General features: G+C 38.4%; 1 protein-coding gene and 1 long non-coding RNA gene across 12 annotated transcripts in view; both read left to right on the forward strand.

Annotated features, from left to right (window-relative positions):
* The window catches only part of LOC143299785 (plasma membrane calcium-transporting ATPase 2-like), a 169681-nt gene extending 152419 nt beyond the window's left edge, over nt 1-17262 (forward strand). For all 11 annotated transcript variants that reach the window (XM_076613201.1, XM_076613200.1, XM_076613211.1 and 8 more), the window contains one exon: nt 9337-17262. In XM_076613201.1, coding sequence (XP_076469316.1) covers nt 9337-9552 — 216 coding nt within the window. In that variant the 3' untranslated portion in view covers nt 9553-17262. The remainder of the gene's footprint in view (nt 1-9336) is intronic.
* Nucleotides 35-4185, forward strand: LOC143299786 (uncharacterized). Its single transcript, XR_013057565.1, has 2 exons — nt 35-204; nt 247-4185. It is a non-coding gene; the product is annotated as an uncharacterized LOC143299786 (long non-coding RNA).
* Nucleotides 17263-19764: the final 2502 nt, after the last annotated feature.

Below are 19764 nucleotides of genomic sequence, written 5' to 3' on the forward strand. Positions count from 1 at the left end.
TAAGAAGTTGGTTTTTTTTTTTGTTTTGGTTTTTTTTTGTGTTGTTTTTTTGGTTTTTTAGGAAGTGGCACTGAGCAAAAATTGTGTTTTATGATACCTTGTAAAGGCATGTAAACAGCTTGTAAAGCAAGTCAGGGCATGTAAACCACCTTGTAGGGGCAGGTAAACATTTTGTCAAGGCACGTTAACACCTTGTAAGGGCAGGTGAACATTTTGTCAGGGCATGAAAACACCTGGTAAGGGCAGGTGAACATTTTGTCAGGGCACGTAAACACCTTGTAAGGGCAGGTGAACATTTTGTCAGGGCACATGTGATAAACACCTTGTAAGGGCAGGTAAACATTTTGTCAGGGGAGATAAACACCTTGTAAGGGCAGGTAAACATTTTGTCAGGGGAGGTTAACACCTTGTAAGGGCAGGTAAAACATGTTGTCAGGGGAGGTTAATGCCTTGTAAGGGCAGATAAACATTTTGTCAGGGGAGGTTAACACCTTGCCAGGCAAGTGAACATTTTGCCAGGGCAAGTGAACAGCTTGGAGGGCAGGTAAACATCTTGCAGGACAAGTAAACACTTAAGGCAAGTAAACGCCTTGTATGGCAAGTAAAACCTTGACAGAGTTAGCAAATACTTTCCACTGATTCCCAGTGAGTCCTTTTTCCAGATGCCAGCAATTGATTCAAGCTAATCCAGTGTTTGATAGATCCAGTGAAGGAAGTCTTGAAGGAAGTTCTGAAGCTGCAGGGTTAAATGGAGTCTTTGAGGAAGATATTACGGAAGGGTTAGGTTAAAAAGACCACAAAAAAAAAAGAAAAAAAAAAAGAGCGTTGTGTCTGTGGAGGAAAGTGTGTGTATTGTATATGCTTGAGTGGTAGTGGATGTGTGGAAAGCTGCTTAACACTTAGTGTATGAACATTGAAAGGGACACAGGGGAAGAGAGATGATGTCTGTTCACTCTGTCAGCATGTTGTGACCTCACGGCCTGGTTACTACAGCAGTGCATATGACGTGAAAGGGAAAGATGCTATGTTGTGTTAAGATAAAAATGATATTGTTGAAGGTGGGGTGTGACAAAACAGTATATACATCAAAGAAGTCTAATTCAAACAAAAAACAAAACAAAAAAAAAGTGATTGTTGTCAGAATTAGCATGTTCTCACACACACGCACACACACACACAAAAAAAAAAAAAAAAAAAGAGAGAGAGAGAAGAGAAGATGCTAAGTTCTCTGTTTAGAATGGCCTTGTTTTTGATTGACTTCTGTTCATTTTGCGCGAACTGTTTTGAATCACCTCAGTCCTTTCATCGTATTTTGAAAATGATGAGAATCACGGGTCAGAAAATGTTTTGGCACTGGTGTAAAGTTCAGCACATACATATATATATATATATATATATATATATGTATGTATGTGTATGTATATATTCAATAGAATAACCTGTTTGCTAGTTTTATTTATATGTGTGTAAGGTGATAAATGTGGAAAGTGTGCAGTCAGAATCATTGCGAGTGCTGAATGCTTTCCATTGATATTGGGTGCGATATTACCTGTTTCATGCATTATCAGTCAGAAATATCATTGTAAACAGGGAACCAAACACACACCTGCGAGAGAGTGGCATTTTCAACACCACACCACACCCCATCCCCCTCTCCTTTGCTTTCCACATCTTCGCTGGGTATCACATGCAGCCGTTTGGAGTTGTTTATTCATTCGTTTACAGTGGAGTGGTGGCATAGTGGTCTTGTGCCTGACTAGGAAGCAGGTGTCCTCAAGTTTGAATCCCATATGGGCTGGGAACTTTCTCACTGCCACCCTGCAATCCCCACCCTGAGGTCCCATGTGCAGCATGCTTTTAGCATGTGTGAATGAACCCACTGCAACAAAGTGGTTTGTCCCTGGCAAATTTTGTTGGAAAAAATGCACTTTGATGCAAAGGGTTTTTGGAAAAAGTGTGGAATTTTGTTTGCTCAGACTTGAAGGACGCCTATAGAATGGTGTGTCCCTTACATTGCTTGTCCCCACCATGTATCTAAGTCATTTATCATTGGAACGGTAGTCAGAGTAAGTTAGTTTGGCACAAAGTGTCCAAGTGTCGTGAACGTGTCAAATGAGAATTTCTCAGGTTTTGATGCTTTTTTTTGCTCTTTTTTTTTTTTTTTTTTTTCCTTACTGTGTAGTATGTGTAATTGTGTTTTCCAAACTTGTTTCCATGGATGAAAAGGAGTATATCTTGTTGGTTGTGCTGTTCTAGTGAAGTTGAGAAGGATCATTATAACATTTTCTACATTCTGCTAACTTTTGCACCTTTTTCTTTAAAATTCATTTGGAACACACAAGGAAATTGTTGCCATCCTTAAGTGTCACTATTGTAATTTGTTGGTGGTTGTTTGTTTGTTTTTGTTTTGTTGTTATTTTTTAGTCTTAAATCAAATGTGAGGGTAATATTGATGATATTGACTCTTCTTTTTTTTCTTTTTCTTTTCTTTTTTTTTCCTTTCATCCTCTCAGTGTTTTGTTTCTTTTCTTCTCATCTTACTCTCCCACATCAAATGAGTTTAGGCAAGTCAGGAGGTGTTGATTGATGTTTCCTTGCCAAGTAGTTGATAGCTGGGGGGGTTTTCCTGCTCAGTGGATATTATTTGTAAACATAAGTATGACTTGTACAGTATAGAGTTTAGTTGATATTGATAATGCATTTGAATGTAAAAGTTATTTGGAATATGCCTCCTTGTACCTTCTTGTGGATTCCTTACTTTTATTGGTGAATTGAGGCTAAACTACAAGTTAAGTGTTAGCAGTGGAGGGGAATGGGAAAAGATTCTGAATATTTAAACAAACAAGGCTTCTTACAACCACAAAAAACAAAAACAAAAAACAAAAATTTTAACTATTCCTATAAAGAGGAAATCATAAGTATTGTAACAAAAAAAAGTCACATTAGTTTGGGCCATAGATGTGAAGAGTTATACTAATTTTCTACTTGCATGAATAAAGCTTCCTTCTAAGAGAGGTGAACTGTTGTTTCAAGAAAGGGGAAAAAAAATGTTTTCAAAGCTCAATTTTCCTCTTCTTTCAGTTTTTGAAGAAAAGAAAAATCTCGGACGGTTATGCCCAGTTGGTTGCAAGGATTGCAATGACAGCGTTAACAGTTGTTTGTTGTTAGTGGTATGAGAATCCTTTTATATATATGTATAATTTAGATGTTAGAAGGGATGATTGATGGGGGCGTTTGATTTGTTGATGATAGGAAAGTCTGGATACCTTATAATAAAGACTGGTAAAGGAGGTAGTGGGAAGAGGTTGAAAAGGGGGTGAGGGGGGTTGTGGAGCAAAGGAGTAGTGGGGGCAGATGATGCATGACGATTGGGAGGTGCATCGAAAGAGAAGCTGTCCATTTTGTAATTGTTCCATGCTCTCTTTCCCCTCTCCCTCCCCTTCACACCCTCTCTTACTCTCTGGCACTCTATCCTGTTGATTTAAAATGATATGCTATAATTTGTGTGATTGTGAATGGTCTGATTTTTGTGTACTTTTTCATTTCCACGTTTACTCACACATCAATCAGTTTATAAAAGGAAAAAAAAAGAACATGGCATATTTGTTACCTCCCTTTTGTTTGAACCAATATTTTTGCTGTTTTGATTCGTTACTTGATGAACTGTTCTTTTGATTGATGTTTTTATTTAAGTTCAGTATAGTCTTTTTTTTGCAGTTGAAAAAATGGCCTGGTTACATGTGTAGCTCAGATATGAAGTCTCTGTCTCCATTCTGTCCTTTCTACTCTCTGTCTCTGTCTGTCTCTGTCTCTCACTTATCGTTTTACACACTTTTATCATTCCTCTTGATGTATTAACCTTCTAGAAGACTGTATGTGCAAAGTTGGTGTACATATGGAAATCTTGTTTTGCAACAACAGTTAAGTAATTGTTTGATTAACCACTGGTATTTTAAACTGAAAGATGTATATGTGTAATCTTATCAATTTGATTTCTTTTTTTTTTCTTTTTTTTTAATCAGTTGGTATAGATTTTTCTCTTTTTTTTCCCCCTGGCATTAATTGCACACTGGGTTTATTTTTTGTTTTGTTTTTGTTTTGTTTTTCGGTCGAATGAAGATTTCTTCAACTGAATACTGTCCTGGCTATGATTCATGTTTTTTATGAATAAAACTTCAAAATGTTGCCACAGTTTCTGAAGTTCTTGTTGACAACATACTTTTGACAGTCTTCCCTCTTCCTGTATCTCTCCTGTCTTTTTTTCTTGTCTCCTCTCTCTTCTCTATATCACTTCTCTGTCTCTTTCATTTGTCCCTCTTCCTCTTGTATTAGCACGTTTCTCCTGCAACATGCGTGTGATTCGTTAACAGATGTGTGTTGGTTGTTTTTGTTGTTGTTTTTATATCACGGATGGTGAGAATTCTTGGCTGCTTGATTTTGACTGCATGTTTTAACAACCTACCAACACAAGGTGTGTGCCTGAAAAAAATGAATTGAGACTTAAAGGGAGAGCAGTCAGTCAGTGGCCTCAGGATGCCATGCCTCCAGGAAAAGTGTCTGTGGCACCCAGGGTATGTAGCAGGATTTCTCTATAGTTTCTACTTCCACTACTACTACTATATTATGGACAGTAATATTTACTAGTAGGGTTGTGTGTGTGTTTCGGCCATGTTGGTTGTCTGCTGTTGATACAAAAGCTATATATATATATATGATAATTTACAGGGAGGAGGTATTTATCAGATGAATTTCTTAGATTAAATTTTACCTTCTCGTAACCCTCCATACAAAACAAACAAGGAGTGTATGGGAAAACAGAAATATGTACATTTCTTTGTTTTTCTCTTTTGCTTTTTGTCTCTGTATGCGAGTACTAACAAGTTGCAAGTTGCTTTATTATTATGAGTGAATGTTTGTATAATGTGAGCATTATCTGCATCGTTGCTGCATTATGAGCAAAATTGTTGCATCATGGGTGTCCTGAGTGCATTCCCTGTTGTGAGCATCTTGAGTGCATATTCAAATAATCCCTTTTGTTTTGTTTTTGTTTTACTTTATTAAATTGCTATCAACTTAAAATCCTTGCATTTGAAATTATGCCAGGCAGAGCAGTTTTGTCAACCGTCACAGTTAAGTTGATTTCATGACAATATAAGTTTCTTGTTTGTTTATTTGTTATTGGATTAATTAATCATGCATTTCTCATTATCTGGAATGTGTGAGTGAGTGAGCATGCTGATGTGTATGTCATTGTGTGTGTGGGATGTGTATGGCATTGTGTGTGTGGATGTGTTTGTAAGTGTTTTGTTTGCTCATGCAATGCGCTTGGTTGCATAAAAATTAAAATTATAAGGACTGTGCTGAGGGTGCAGTGATCGGAGATAAGATTGCTTATTTCATTGCTGTGTAAAGATGAGATTGTTTATTTTATCACTGTGTAAACATTCAAATCCAATCACTTTTTGTGTCCATGAAAAGTGAGAGGGGATGTTACAAGTTTTAATGATAAATTTAAGCATGATCTCCAGTTGATATATATTGGCCTTCTCTCTTTTTTTTTTCTATGATGCTTCATACTCTTTGGCAAAATCTTTGGCATTTCTTCCTTTTTCTTCTTTATTTATCTTTTGAGAATGAGAGCCTGCTTCCACTCTGAAGGTTCACAGTTATGCAAACTATAGGGAACAGGTACTTGGTTGCTGTGCTATGCTATGTGCTATGCTTATTCAGACCCAGCCCTTGTTGGACAAAAATGAAAGAAACATTTGCTTTTTAAGATTCTGGCATATTTTTTTTACACGGGCTGGACAATCTTCAGTCTTTCAAGAGTGGCTTTTCAGGGACTTTTTTTTTGGGGGGGGAGGGGGGGAGTTTTGGGCAGGGGAGGGGGATGTGGGGGGGGGAGAGATAGGAGGGTACAACACACACGATGCATAAAAGACAAGAATCTTTGCATTTGCTTAGCAACTTAGTTATCTTAAATGGTTACACAGTAATTATAGTATCATTGAACACATTCATCAGAAATCAGTACAGCTTGCTGTGGTAAATGTTTCTGAATTCATCATATAATGATAACACTATTATTAATGACTTTCATCATACTGAGTACAGGTTGAAGAAAGACACATGCTTAAAGAAAAAAAGCACAGACAGTGATTATTTAACAATTCATCAGCTGTGGACACAGGTTCACTCTAAAAAGTTTTCGTTTTTGGAAAATTTCAAAAAATTCATACTGCTATTATAAACAAGCACTTACTGAGGAACTTGATACTGAGAATCTATCTTTATATAAACTGCCTAATCCATTTAATCAGTTGATTAGCACAACATTTTTTTCCCCATGCAGACTTTCATAACTCTTAATTTATGAGTTCCATATACCTTCTCTCTCTCTCTCTCTCTCTCTCTCTCTCTCTCTCTCTCTCTCTCTCTCACAAAGAATTTACCTGAAGACACATACAGATCAGTGACATGTTCACCTCAGCGAATTTAGGGAGGAAAACGTCGGGGGAAATCATCGCATGACCACACGATCATGTCACACCTGAATGTTTGCACAAACTCTCCTTTCTCTCTCTCTCTCTCTCTCTCTCTCTCTCTCACACACACATAACACTCATCTTCCTCTCTCCACCTCCTGTCCTGTTTGCTCTTTCCTCTCCTCTGTGCACTGTCTGTGTCACTGTGGCTATTCCACATTCACAGTTTCAGGTTCAAAATGCTGCTGCTTAATTTTTTTTTTTTTTTTTTTTTTTTTTTTTTAATACTATTCTGTAGGTTTGTTAAGAACAGTTTCAGCATTTTCATCTTCAGGTCACATGGGGTTTGGTATTTAAGGCCATTGTGTGTAAACTGGTTTGCACTTTTTGCTTTTGGGTGCGGTGGCTAATGCTTCACGCTCAAGATTGTGATTGCAGGTCTCTCTGGATGTGTTCTCAATGTCCATCCCAGAAAGCTTCTGGTTTCTATTTCGATCAGACTATCATCCCAGCAGGATAGTGTTATTGTTTGATATTTCAGGTTACAGGCATGATTTGTGAAGCATGTGTAATCATGGCACTGTCGTTATTGGATTCTCATGATGATGGGCACCGTTTGTTTTTTGTTTGTGGTGAGCATTTCATTAAAATAATAATTTTTTTTTAAAACGTTTCATTTTTTAAATTAGTTATATCCTGAAACAATACTAAAGGTTCAGTTGTTATGATAAGCATTATCATCAGAAACATTGTTTTGAAATACATATAAATGTCTGCACTTACAGATTTATATCATGAGCCTTCATCCTAAGCAACAATGATGCTTGAATGTTAAAGGCAAAGCTTGTTTGTTACGACAAGCCGATCATCCATTATGGCACAATCATTGTTTTAACATACTGATTACAGGCACAGTTTTTAAAGCTTTCACAGCATCAAAAAAAAAGAAAAGAAAAAGGATATGCTCCATACCTAAGGTGTGTTTGTTTTGTGTGTTTGCGTGTGTGAGTGTTTCACTCGTTCGTTTTCACATCCAGTACTGTAGACAATAATGCTTAATTGTATTAGATGATGTGAACATCATCACCATTACAAAGCAGTGATAAATAATAAATGTCTACATTTGCTGTGCAATATAAATATAGTTTGTTGTGTTTACTTGTTTGTTTTTAAACTGTAATCGTCAAAACAGGTAATAAATATCAACTATTTAGCATTATTTATAAAACAAAAATAATGAATGCGTATAGAAATTTTAATTTTTAAAGCACAAACAATTAATAGTAATTTAATTGCGTATTGGGTTTTGTTAAGATTTCTGTGAACTCACAGCTAGAGAAAATAATTATTTGGCTTGCCTAGGATTTATCAGTTTTGGGGGGCAAAGGCCTTTTTTTTTCGGTTTTTCTTTTTTTCTTTCTTTTTTTTTTTTTTTGCATGCATGCCAATTGCCTTATTCTGCTTGCTTGCTTTTGCATGCTGGGTGCAGGTTTTGGTAGGGTAACAATGTGCTTCTTTTGTATCTCTTCCATTCCCTCTGCTTTGCTTTGCTGTGGCAGAGCCTAGTGCTGTCACGTCATTGATTAAGCTTCTGTGTGTTGATTAACCTGGATTCAGTAATCACAAACCAACAGTGAAAGATGGTGGTGGTTACCAACTTGTTTCCTCTATTGGAACTTCAGTGTAAAATCTCTCTCTCGCTCTCCCTCTCTCTGTCTTCCTTTCTGTTTATCTGTCTCTCTCCATTTATCAGAGTAGATATTTTCTGATATATCAACAAAGCAGCAGCTTTTTATGCATATGTGGTGGTGTTTTTAAACAACTTAAAACTTTAAAAATGCAACTCTTTTTTCTTTTTTTTTTCTTTTTTTTTTTCAAAATGCAAAATGTCTTCATCATCCCTTCCCCTCCGCCTTATCTTTGCAGTGAATAAACATAGTGGAAAAGGGGTATTGCAAAACATTATTAAATATTTTGGGGGTAATAAAAAGTAAAGAAAGGTACAGCTTTCTTTGTTGTTAGGAAAGTATGAACCATTATTGAAGAGAAGTATGAGCCATTAATATGATTGAAAAGTATGATTCACTATGACATAAGTATGAACCATTATTACAGAGAAGTATGAACATCATTATGATAAAGAAGCATGAACCATTATTATAGAGTAGTGTAAGCCATTAATATTAGTATTATTGTTATGGAGAAGTATGAATCATTCTTATGATAGAGGAGTGTGAACCATTGTTGTTGCAGAGAAATATGAACCATTATCATGCTAGAGAAGTGAGGAGATTTATGATAATGGTAGAGACAGTTGCTCCTCCCCCATGTGTGTGTGGGAAGTGTCAGAAGTGTGGTCAGTGCAGAGGACTGCAGATGTGGTTGACACACTGTTGGCTTCTTCGTTTGGTTCCTTTCCCAGGATGGTCCCCTTTTTGCATGTCCTTTGTTCTTTTTCAACCTTTGTTCCTCAGTCCCTAGCTTTTTCCTTTTTTTTTCTTCTTTTTTTTTGATTATTATTATTATTATTATTATTTAGCTTTGATTTTTGTGTGTTCTTTGCTTTTTTTTTCTTCCCTATTTAGGTGTGAGTATTTGGTTTTGGCTTTGTTTTCGGTAAATTTGTGGTGTTACAATTTCCTTCATGAGTGTTTCTCTCTTTTTTTTCTTCTTTTTTTTCCTTTTTTTTTTTGTCTTGTGTATGTATGTGTGTGTGTGTGTGTGTGTTCAGGAACACTGATCACTCATCAATCACTTTGTTTTGACTTCCCCCACCCCACCCACCCACCAGGCACTTCACTTCACTTCCACAACGTTTAATTGGTTTCCCTTTTGTTTTTCTGTTTTTCAGATCCGTGTTGTAAATGCTTTCCAAATGGACTTAGATTCACACATGGACAGCTACGATAAGCGTAGTCGGCCATCAGTGATTAGCCTGCAGTCCATGCAGGCCGCCCGGGGAGGGGTTAGTAAGAAACCCATTCTGGCCAGCTCTCCAGAGGCCGACGAGTCCACCAGCTCACCGTTTTTCGGTCGAAGTGAAAGCATACCATACGCTGACGAGTGAATTTCCCTTCGCCCCAGCCCCCCTCTCCTGTTTGTCTCCTTCATCACTGTTTGATCAGCCCCGGTTCAGCTTTCTCTCCTTACGCCCCTGAACCCCCCACCCCCTCCCCTCCCTGCCCATCCCGGAAAACCTTGGCTTTTTGCAATCTTGATTCAGGGAGGGGAGACGTTTCTGCCCTTAGGTGGATGGTGAGTGTGCTGAGCAGAAGGACAGTGGGTCAGCCCTGAGATGTTTGGATCAAAAACAAAAAAAAAAGACTATCAGGGCACCACCTTTTTGCAAGTTCATCGGCTCAGTCCCCGACGAGAAGATGAGTGAGAGTTTGGTGGAGTGAGAGGGGGCGGGGGGGTTGCTAAAATGGTGTTCTACAAGGAGTGATGTTTTATAATAAAAAAAAAAAAAGAAAAGAAGGTGAAACATTGTAATTTATGAGGCATTCATTACTAACTTAACACTTTTTACCCTTTGTTTTGAGTAGAACGTAATCTTTCCAAAGGCCATTGATGTATATATGACTTAATTCCTCTCTCTGTAGATTTGTAGTAGAGCTGAGCATAGCCGGTCATCCGTCTCCAAATTCACTTTTCATGTCTTTCTTCTGGAGGTGGTTTCTCTCTTTCTCATCCTGCATCCCCCTCACCCCCTTTCCTTGAGGAATCTTGTATGGTTGGTATTGTTCATTGGGAGGTATGTTTACGTAACTGCTGACTGTCAGGAAATTAAAAGTTGTGTCTGTTGGAAGATCCAGTTCAGGTGCCATTCTGGTCCAGATTCCCACTGAGGTTCACACTGCAGGTGAATCCGACATCATCAAACGGTGTCCACAGTAAATCTGGGTTTACTTTACTTGTAGGGTTATATGCAAAGACATGTACATTACAAAGGCTCACAGACGAACCGCACTGCATATTACACACCTGTACACATGTTTGTGTTCAACATACACACAAATATATATATGTTCATCTTAACTTTTCCTCACAAGACCAATGTCATAAAATGCAGACATTTCAGGAGATGGTTTCTGCAGCTGATGGTTTGGGAATGTGGGAAGATGGCAGGCAACCTATGCACATAGAGATGTCTCAGGGAGTCCCTCTGCACTGGGTGAAGGAGTAGAAGTACAGGCTGTTATGTGCACAGATTTTTACAAAGAGGCTACATGTCCCCGATTGTTGGTACTGACTGGAATGTTGTTGAGCTGTTATCCTGCTCGCAGCGCCATTTCAGAAGCTGCTGTCCTGCTCGCAGCGCCATTTCTGCATGCTTTGACAACTTGAAACTGCTGTGGATCGTTTTCCTCCTGAAAGCTTCAGTTCAAAGTTAAAGTTGGGAGTCATAAAATGCAGTTGCCCCAGGAAAAGGAGTTAATTTTCCCACAAAAGCAAAAACAAAAAAAATACCATAATGAATAATACACTTTCACTTTGCCCCATGAAGTTTTTAATTTGAAACGGAAACTGGCGACCTTTCAGAAAATTGGGGAGGAAAAAAAATGATTGTAAGCTGAAGTTTGTGTGACTTATAAATCATCTGGCTTGTTTGTTTCACACAGGTTGTTATGATTGACGTGCACTTTTTTTTTCTGCTCTCCACTGTTGATGTTTATGTGACACTCTTGATCAGTTGTGGATGCACTGGCGACACCAATCCCTTGCCAATCCTGTTCAGCTTTCATGGTGTGTCTCATGCTGTCACTGCTCCGCTCCCCTCCACTCCCCCATCTCCTCACTACTCCCACTCACCCCCCACCACACCCCACATGTATCCTGTTAAACCATGTCCCCATGTTTTCTGTTCCATCATTCATAGGTTGGCCCCTTGCGCTCTCTCAATTGTCATTCCAATGTGCTTGATAGATCTTTTTTCCACACGTCCACTACCGTTCATGACGCACATTATATTCAAACTGTTCACTTTGAAACCTGATTGGCTGCTGATGACTCTCACTTTGGGTATATATGTGTTTTGGGGGAGGGAGGTCTCTTTTTTTTTCTTTTTTTTTAAGTCGGCTGTCAATTTTTTTGTGTCCAGTGATTTGAGTGTAGCAGCAATGGTCGTCAGATGGATGTTGGGGTTTCTCGTCGCTCATCTTCTTTCTTCCTCCACACCCTCTTCTTCCCCCTTCCCCACCCTGTTATTTGTCAGTGTTCCTAGTAATCTCCAGTGACTGTAGCAACACTGTTTGGGTCACTTGGGCGTTTTCTCACCTTTTTACCATGTTCACCTCGCACTGTTTGAAGTCAAAACATAGATTATTGGTGTGTGCACTGTATATATTCCAAAATTGAAGTGCAGTGTTCGGTTACTTGGTCTGCAGTTGTATGTGGGAGTAGTAAGTTTTATTATAGCTCCTTAGGACCATGAGGCGTGTGTGTATGTGCCGCCTGAGAGTTTGTCCAGAGCTGTTGAGATTCAAGTCAGTCTCTTAGGGCCTGCTGGGGTTGGAGTCTGTCAGCTGAGGCTTGACCCTCAGATCTGGCAGCTCGTCTGTCAGATTCCCTGGCTCAGAGCAGCAAAGAACATCTGTTTCCAAGGTTTGTTTCTTGCCTGTCCTTTCACCTTCACAGCAGACACTTTGAGGTACTGTCATTCATGAAGTACACATGGGGTAGAATTGGATTATGACAATTCAGTGGAGTTTCAAAAGACGGCTTGTTCTCTCAATGAATACAGTTTTAAACTTGTGGAGAAAATTGATGAAACAACTGTTAATGTTAAAAAAAAAATAATAATAAGAGATAAGACTTCCACCAGAATAAACAAGCTGATTATGGTTTCCCAAACATCAAAATACAGGTTTGGTCTGTGGAGAAGTGAACTGCAGCATTCAAATCAATGTATGCACAAAGTCTTAGTACATGCGAATCATGAGAAAAAGCAAAGGTTCTTTGTCCAACATCATGTCATGTAGCATAATGGTGCCCCAGTGAAGACCTAAAAGTCCAGTCACTTCCCCAAGGGTGGACGGACACTTAGTCAAGTCCGCAGGAATCATGGTGCAACTACAGTTCCCTCAGATTGCCAAGCTGATCTCTCGCTGCACCGGTGTCTGGAAATGCACGTTATAATCACCACAAGGAAAAGATGGAAACAGTGAGTGATGTGACTTTGATAAGCATCATGGTGAACAGAAAAGCAGCATCGTCTCGACCACAGATTGTCATCACTTGTCTGCTGTTCTGGCGTTTGGTTCCACAGCAGTCATGACAACAGTGGGAGGGAAGGGAATGGGGGAGTAAGGATGAAAATGGTGAAACAGGAATTCTCGTGGAAATATGAAAGTGGAAAACAGATTCTGATGGAGAGATGAACAAGCACATGTTGTGATAATATGGTCATGGTTGATTGAAAGAGAAGTTTTCTTCTAGTTAACATGTGCAGTTGTTTCAAGATGATAGTTTTATTGTATGTTTGTGTAAGAGATTTTCTTCCCCAACCCCATTGATTTTTTTTTTCCATTTAATGTTGAACACAGCAACGATAGCAATTATGATTTTTTTTTGTTGGTGCATTTTCCTGTGGTTGGTTGTCAGCTGTTTTTGTAGAGTTCTGATGATTGTGTACTGAAATAATTATGTGGCCACAAACCTTTCTGCAAAACGTGTATGAATAACTGATGGAGATAATTCAATATTTGTATCCCATTATAAGTTGAGTTTGACATTGTCATTTTGCTGTGTAGATATTCTTTTCTCTATGCCCTCTATTCAAAACCATGGTGATTCTCTTTGTACATGCATTATGTATATACATGCACTTATTTATCTGCTCACACGCCTGTATCTGCTCACACATCATGCATGCACACATACACATGCATGCATACACATGCACACACACACGCGCGCATACACATGCACACACACACACGTGGGCACACACACACATGCAGGCACACACACAGTTCAGATTTTATTATCCATGACTGCACAGTTTCATCCACAATGAATTTCACTATATGTTAGGTACATGACTCTCACCCTCTTCCCTTAAAAAGAAAAAAAAAAATGTTTGAATATTGTTTTTGTTGTTTTCAATTAATGGAAGCTTTCCTTTTTATCTGTTTCAAGATAAAGGTTGACAGATGTGATTATTGAAGGGCTTAGAACAAAGAGGGATAAAGCTTACGATAATGTGATTGAAAGAAGGGACGCTATCAATATGATTAGGCCAGTACCATCATGGTTAATGGTTAGATGAGAGTTCTTTATCTCCAACACTGTCTGGCTAGTGTTCATATGGAGATATTCTGAGGCAAAACACTGAAGTATCAGGCTTTGACACATAACTGACAGACCTGGAGGAATCTGGTGAACAGTTCTTCTGTGCAGCACCTGAATGACCCTTCACAGAGTTGAAGGAGAAGAAGATCTGCCTGATTATAATCATGATGCACTTCATACAAGCATGAAGCTGCCGCCACCACTTATCAAAGAAAGATTAACCAAGGCATTTCTTGACTGGTGTAGGCTCGCTGGTGAGAACAACATGGGATGGACATGTTCTGCTACAGCGACTGCAGGAGAAGATCGAAGGCAAGGGTGGTCAGGGTGCTAGTCTTTTTTGGATGAGATGTTAAACTGAGAAAACTGTGCAGCATGCATCTTAGCGCACATAAAAGGAACCTCCAGTAGCAAAAATTGTTATCCTTGGCAAAATTTTGTATAAAATCCATTGATGGTAAAACAGATACACTTGAAGATAAAACAATGAAAAAAATATGTATGTAAGTGCTACATGCAGTATGGTGACAGGCTTTCCATAGGGAGAGAAGGCCATTGTGAAAAAAAAGAGAAAAGAAATACAATACAATATAACTATGATATACAGCCTTAACACTTGAGCAGTCTTTCTATACATCTCCATCACATAACATCCAAGTCTTCCCTCTTGGACAAAAATGTTAAACCGTCGTTACAGTAAATGACAGATGACTCTTAGAGACATGCATTCAGTCTGTGCAATAGTTAGAACCACTAGTGCCGGTAAATTAGATGCCATTTCTCAATAGCTGTTGCATAAAACACTAAAGAAAAGTATGAAAACATATAATCAGAAAATTATTTCATCTTTGTAAATATCCAAGCAAGTTAAGCTTTTTGAAGGGGGTGGCATGAATTTAATTGGTCTTTTAAAAACATAGATATTGCTTTCCCAGATCTGACCTTTTTCCCATTTTTTAAGATGGTGCTGAAATCTACTGTATAAAAATTACCCAAACTCTTAGCTAATCACAAATGTGTTGGAGGAATATGGACATTGCCACCATTTTGCATGTGAAATACAATCCAATAATGTACAAAGTCTATCCAGATGAATTAACACATTACCGTTTTTACATGTCAAGACTGTTTATTGTCTGCACACAGGTTGAGAAATTCACTGTTCAACAAGTGCAAACAATAAAATAAGCTGCAAATAAGCTGAACCTTCACATACATCAGTAGCCACATGTTGAAAAGTTCAATACATCTACAGACAGTTAATGAATAAACGGCGTTTGATAACAGCTTGGATGAGTCACAAAGTCAACAAACCAAAGGAAAATTCTTGTTGTGAAACTGTAATCTAATGTCCTGGGTTTCAATAGAAGAGAAACAAGCGCATTGTGATAACCAGTTTTTTTAACCTGTGAACTTTTTTTTAGTTCTTTAATTTGTATGTAAATTTTCAACAACAAATGATATGAGAGGGGTTGGGGAGGAGGAAAATCACGTACAGTTTGAATTATGAAATACATGTCACTTTCACAAATGAAGTTCAAGATGACATCATGCACTCCCAATGAAAAATCGAGCAATCAAACGAAGAGATAAGATGTAAAAAGGACGAATGGTCAATGACAATGTATATTGTTGTTTGGTCATGGAATGATACCATGCATTTTATGTGTGGATCTTTCTTTGTGTTTTTTTTCTGTTGCTTTGGTGGTATTAAATGGCAATCTTGAGTTTAGAAAATCATAAATTATATATTAGCTCCTTAGAGAGAGAGAGAGACAAGTGTGTGCAAAAGTCTGAAATGTTCATAGCTCTCAGACACACCCTCCTCAACATCCCTCCCCCACCCTCCCCACCGCCCCCTCTCTCTCATCCACCCTCGCTCGCTGATGCTACATCACCACCACAACACTCGTTGCTGTTTGCACTTCGGAATGATCTCTTCTTCTTCTTCTTGTTCATGTCATTCTTACTTAGCCCTGTGTTATTTGTTGTTGTTTTTTTGGGGGGGTGGTTTTCTTGGCTCTTGTGGATTTGTGTTCATGATGAGGTAGCATTTGTTTTTGTACAGTCTGGGTGTTGAAACAGTTTTGCATTCGAGCTTGGAGTGCAAGTTATGCATACCTTTTTCTTTTTCTTTCTTTCTTTTTTTTATATTTTTTTTTTTTTATTTTTTTTTAATGTTCCACTCGTCCGTTTGTCCACGTGATCCAGACGGTTTTTTGTTTGTAGCAAAGTTTGTTGGGAATTTGGTTTTTTTTTTCATTTTTTGTGAAGTTGTAGACTGCTTTTGAAGATGACATGTGTATGTGATGGAGGTATGGTTGGTTGGTTGGTTGGTTAGTACTGTACTCAAACTGCCTTTTTTTCAGTTCTGTTCATTTGTGTGTCTTCAGTTTGTGTGTGTGTGTGTGTTTTGTTTTTTGTTTGGTATATGTTTATTCCATGTTTTCATCTGTGTTGCCCCTGGTTGTGCCAGTGGACTGGTTGAGGTGGGGGAGGGGGTTATGGACAAACATCATAGTGTTGATCAGTCACCAGAACATTATTGTTGACTTGTACTTGATGACTTTTAATTAACTTAGGTTGCCTAGGAGTGTTCACCTTCCCTCTCACGGAGACCACCCCACCCCACCCCACCCTTAAAAAAAAAAAAAAAGAAAAAAAAAAAAAAGAAGAAAAAAAAGGTGTGTTGCTATCATGACCTTAAAGCCTGCGTATATGACAGATATGCTGGTGGTGTTATTTGTTTTGTTTTGTTTTGTTTTTTTTTTGTTTGTTTGTTCCCCCCGCCCCCCTATATAATGCAGCAGTTTAGATTTTAGGCCTGTGTCTTTTTTCTTTTTCTTTTTTTTCTTGTCTTTTTTTTTTTTTTTTAATCACCCCACTCCCCACACCCCTGATTTTCCTTGTTTTGTACGCTTGCTTGTTTGACAGAATGCCGTGTTTACCTCAGATGTGTGGTCTCTCTCTCTCTCGGCACCCCTCCCCCTCACCTCCCCCTCCCCCTTGGGTGCCAACCCCCTCCCCCCCCACCCCCACCAACCCCTCACATCCACCAAGTTTATACATTTTTATTTCTCCCCCACCCCACCACCCCTTTTAATGTGATAGCGGCTGTGTCTGTTAATCTTTTTATAATGTTGCTCTTGAGTTTTGGTGTCTTTGTAAGTTGAAGCGACCCCACTGTTTTTTCCACCTTGATTTACTTGACTGACTTACTTATCGTCAATTCTCCCCCCACCCCCACCCATCCAGAGTTTGATTATGATGATGATGATAATGATGATGATTTTATTATTATTATTATCATGAGTTTGGTTGTACTGTCTACAGGTGAATGATAATAATTCTTTCAGTTTTTTTCTGTTTTCTAGGGACGTCCTTCCCTTTCCTTTTTATCTGGTGGAACTGATGCAGAGTGTGTCGTAGTAGGAAACATTGTTATAATAAAAAAAAAAAATCTTTCTTTTGTAAAATGCTCAGACTTGTGCGTGGTGTTGTTGTTGAGTGGGGAAGATGATGGCTGGTGAGCGAGACGAAAGAAAGAAAGGGTGTGGTGAAGTTGCAAAACCAGTCTTTAACAGTGCTTTAGTTTGCTTAGTGTTAAGAATTCTCTTAAGTCTTGTGGAGTTAGGGGAAATTCTTATTGCTAAACAAACCTAGCGCTGCTAAGATTGTCCTTGCAACCCCAGCCCTGGGCCAGAGCTGTTGTTCATCACCTGTACTTCATCATCACCTGCATTTCATTCAACACTTCTTGCACCAACAGGGGGGTGGGGTGGGGAGGATGGTGACACTGCACTGTGGTTACATGGTTTCTTCAGGGACAGCAGCCCGTATTTCACACACAGATATCTGTTGTGACAAGAAATAATACAATACATTACAATACAATACAGAGCAATATAATCTTCTGGTCTTTTTTCCACCCTGTCCTCATTTCCTGTTCGTTTATTTCCTCTTCAGTTTGCTGCATCGTCTTTTGTTTGCCTCACAATGCATATCCACAGCAGCACAAGATCTCGGTTTCAAGGAGGTGATCCATATTATTCACCACACCACATCTGAAGAAACAAGTATTGGATGTCTGATCTGTCCAGAAACCCAACTGGCTGGGCTGGTCAGGCCTTGAAAGTCTGCCATTGGTTTGTATACAACTTTTTTTTTTCTTTTTTTTTAAGAATGGAAGTATTTAAATAAACAGTAAATGTACAGAAATATAACATGAAAGATACATAGCAAGCAACACACTCCCCTTTTTTTTCTTTTTCTTTTTTTATATAGATCGTCCCAGTTTGTCACAACCATATCCACATGAATATTGCTTCACTCACCGTGCTTTGGCAGCTCTTGAAGAATGACATGGATGTATCACTGTCAGGTTTGACAGTGACTTGCTGTAAGTGAAGACCCAAGTCATTGCGCTCTGGTGTCAAATTCAGCTTTGTTTTTTTAATTCTGCATTTGTGGGCTGCAACCCTCACGTTCAATCATGTCAACTTGTGATTTTTTTATGTGCCTGACTGTTCTTACCCCGCCATGTAAGCAGCCATACTCTTATTTCTGGAGGTGTGCATGCCAGGAACGTTCATGTGTCTGAATGTGACATTAAATGACCTGGTTCTGTAACGTCCATAATTATTAAATCTTTTTTGTGAGTGTATACATGAAGGGGATTTAGGCACCAGTGGATCTGCACGTTTTGTGGTGGTGGGTTTGTTTTTTTTTTGTGACCTGGGAGAATGGAAAAATCTCCATCCATAATCCATCAGGTGCCAATATTCGGAACAAATTCAGGACCCTCAAATTGAAAGTCCCAACTTTTTAACTATTCAGCTGTTACACCTGTCTACAATTTTGTTTGATAATTATTCTTTTCATAAAGCAATTTACTGTTCGTAAAATCAAATGTCGACGTCTTGGAACAAGTTGAATTTGTCTGATTCATATAATAATGATGATGATAGTAATGATAAAATAATAATAATGACTTTAGAAATAATGCTACAAAACTTGCAGAAGCAAGCCATATATGAACTTTACAAATCCAGAACTAGATATGAATGAAGTGAGCTCATAAGATGAAACAAATGAATTAAAATTAAAGGTAATTTAAAAGAATTAATAAAAGCACAATCATTAATATTATAAAACTGCAATTTAAAAAACCAAAACCTACAAAGTAATAAGTCTATACTCGCAACGCAACAACTCCTATTCTCCAGCATACATCCACAATTTTTTTTTCTTTGCTGGATGCTGTCCACAACTCCCTCTGACAGAAAATAACTGGAATTCTGCCGCAGGGTGTAGTAGTTGTAAGCTCCTGTACCTGTCATACTGTGATGCCAAAAATGCAGAAAAGATTCAAAACAGTTTGGTGGTGGATATGCTGGAAAATATTTGAAATAAATGAAACAGTTTTCAAAAAATAAAGGCCTAATGTGATTAAAAATCAACTCGCATACATAAAGTGTCATAATGAGAATCAATGAAGTTGCATTTCAAGGTGGTATTGAAGAGAGTGGACTGATCCATATGTGTCACACCACATAAGCATAACAAAAAATAAAACTTATAAAGCAGGTAACTAACCAATGCCTAAACCCAACATGCTGGTCAGTCCTTCAGCCTGCACTTGGTTTGTGTAAAATATTTGACATAAAGTAGAATAATCAACCAAAGTAAACGAGTAAATGCATTAAAATATAATAAAGTGAAAGATACACAGAAGGCATATAACTGAAATAAAACAACAAAAATGAGTGAACTGCACTCGTCCACATGCTTGCATGCACCCACCCACATACAAGCACAATTTACAGGCTCTTTATTTAAAAGTCCTTTCTCCAGCAGAAAATTGGACCCGGATCACCCACATGATAGGTGGGGATACTGACCACTACACAACCAAGGAACTACTACTTGCAGCAACCACAGCAACTGAAACAAGTTGAACTCATCGCAGAAATAATGGGTTGTTGTT

This window comes from Babylonia areolata, chromosome 25 (genome assembly GCF_041734735.1).
Source record: "Babylonia areolata isolate BAREFJ2019XMU chromosome 25, ASM4173473v1, whole genome shotgun sequence".
Taxonomy (NCBI): Eukaryota; Metazoa; Mollusca; class Gastropoda; order Neogastropoda; family Buccinidae; genus Babylonia; species Babylonia areolata.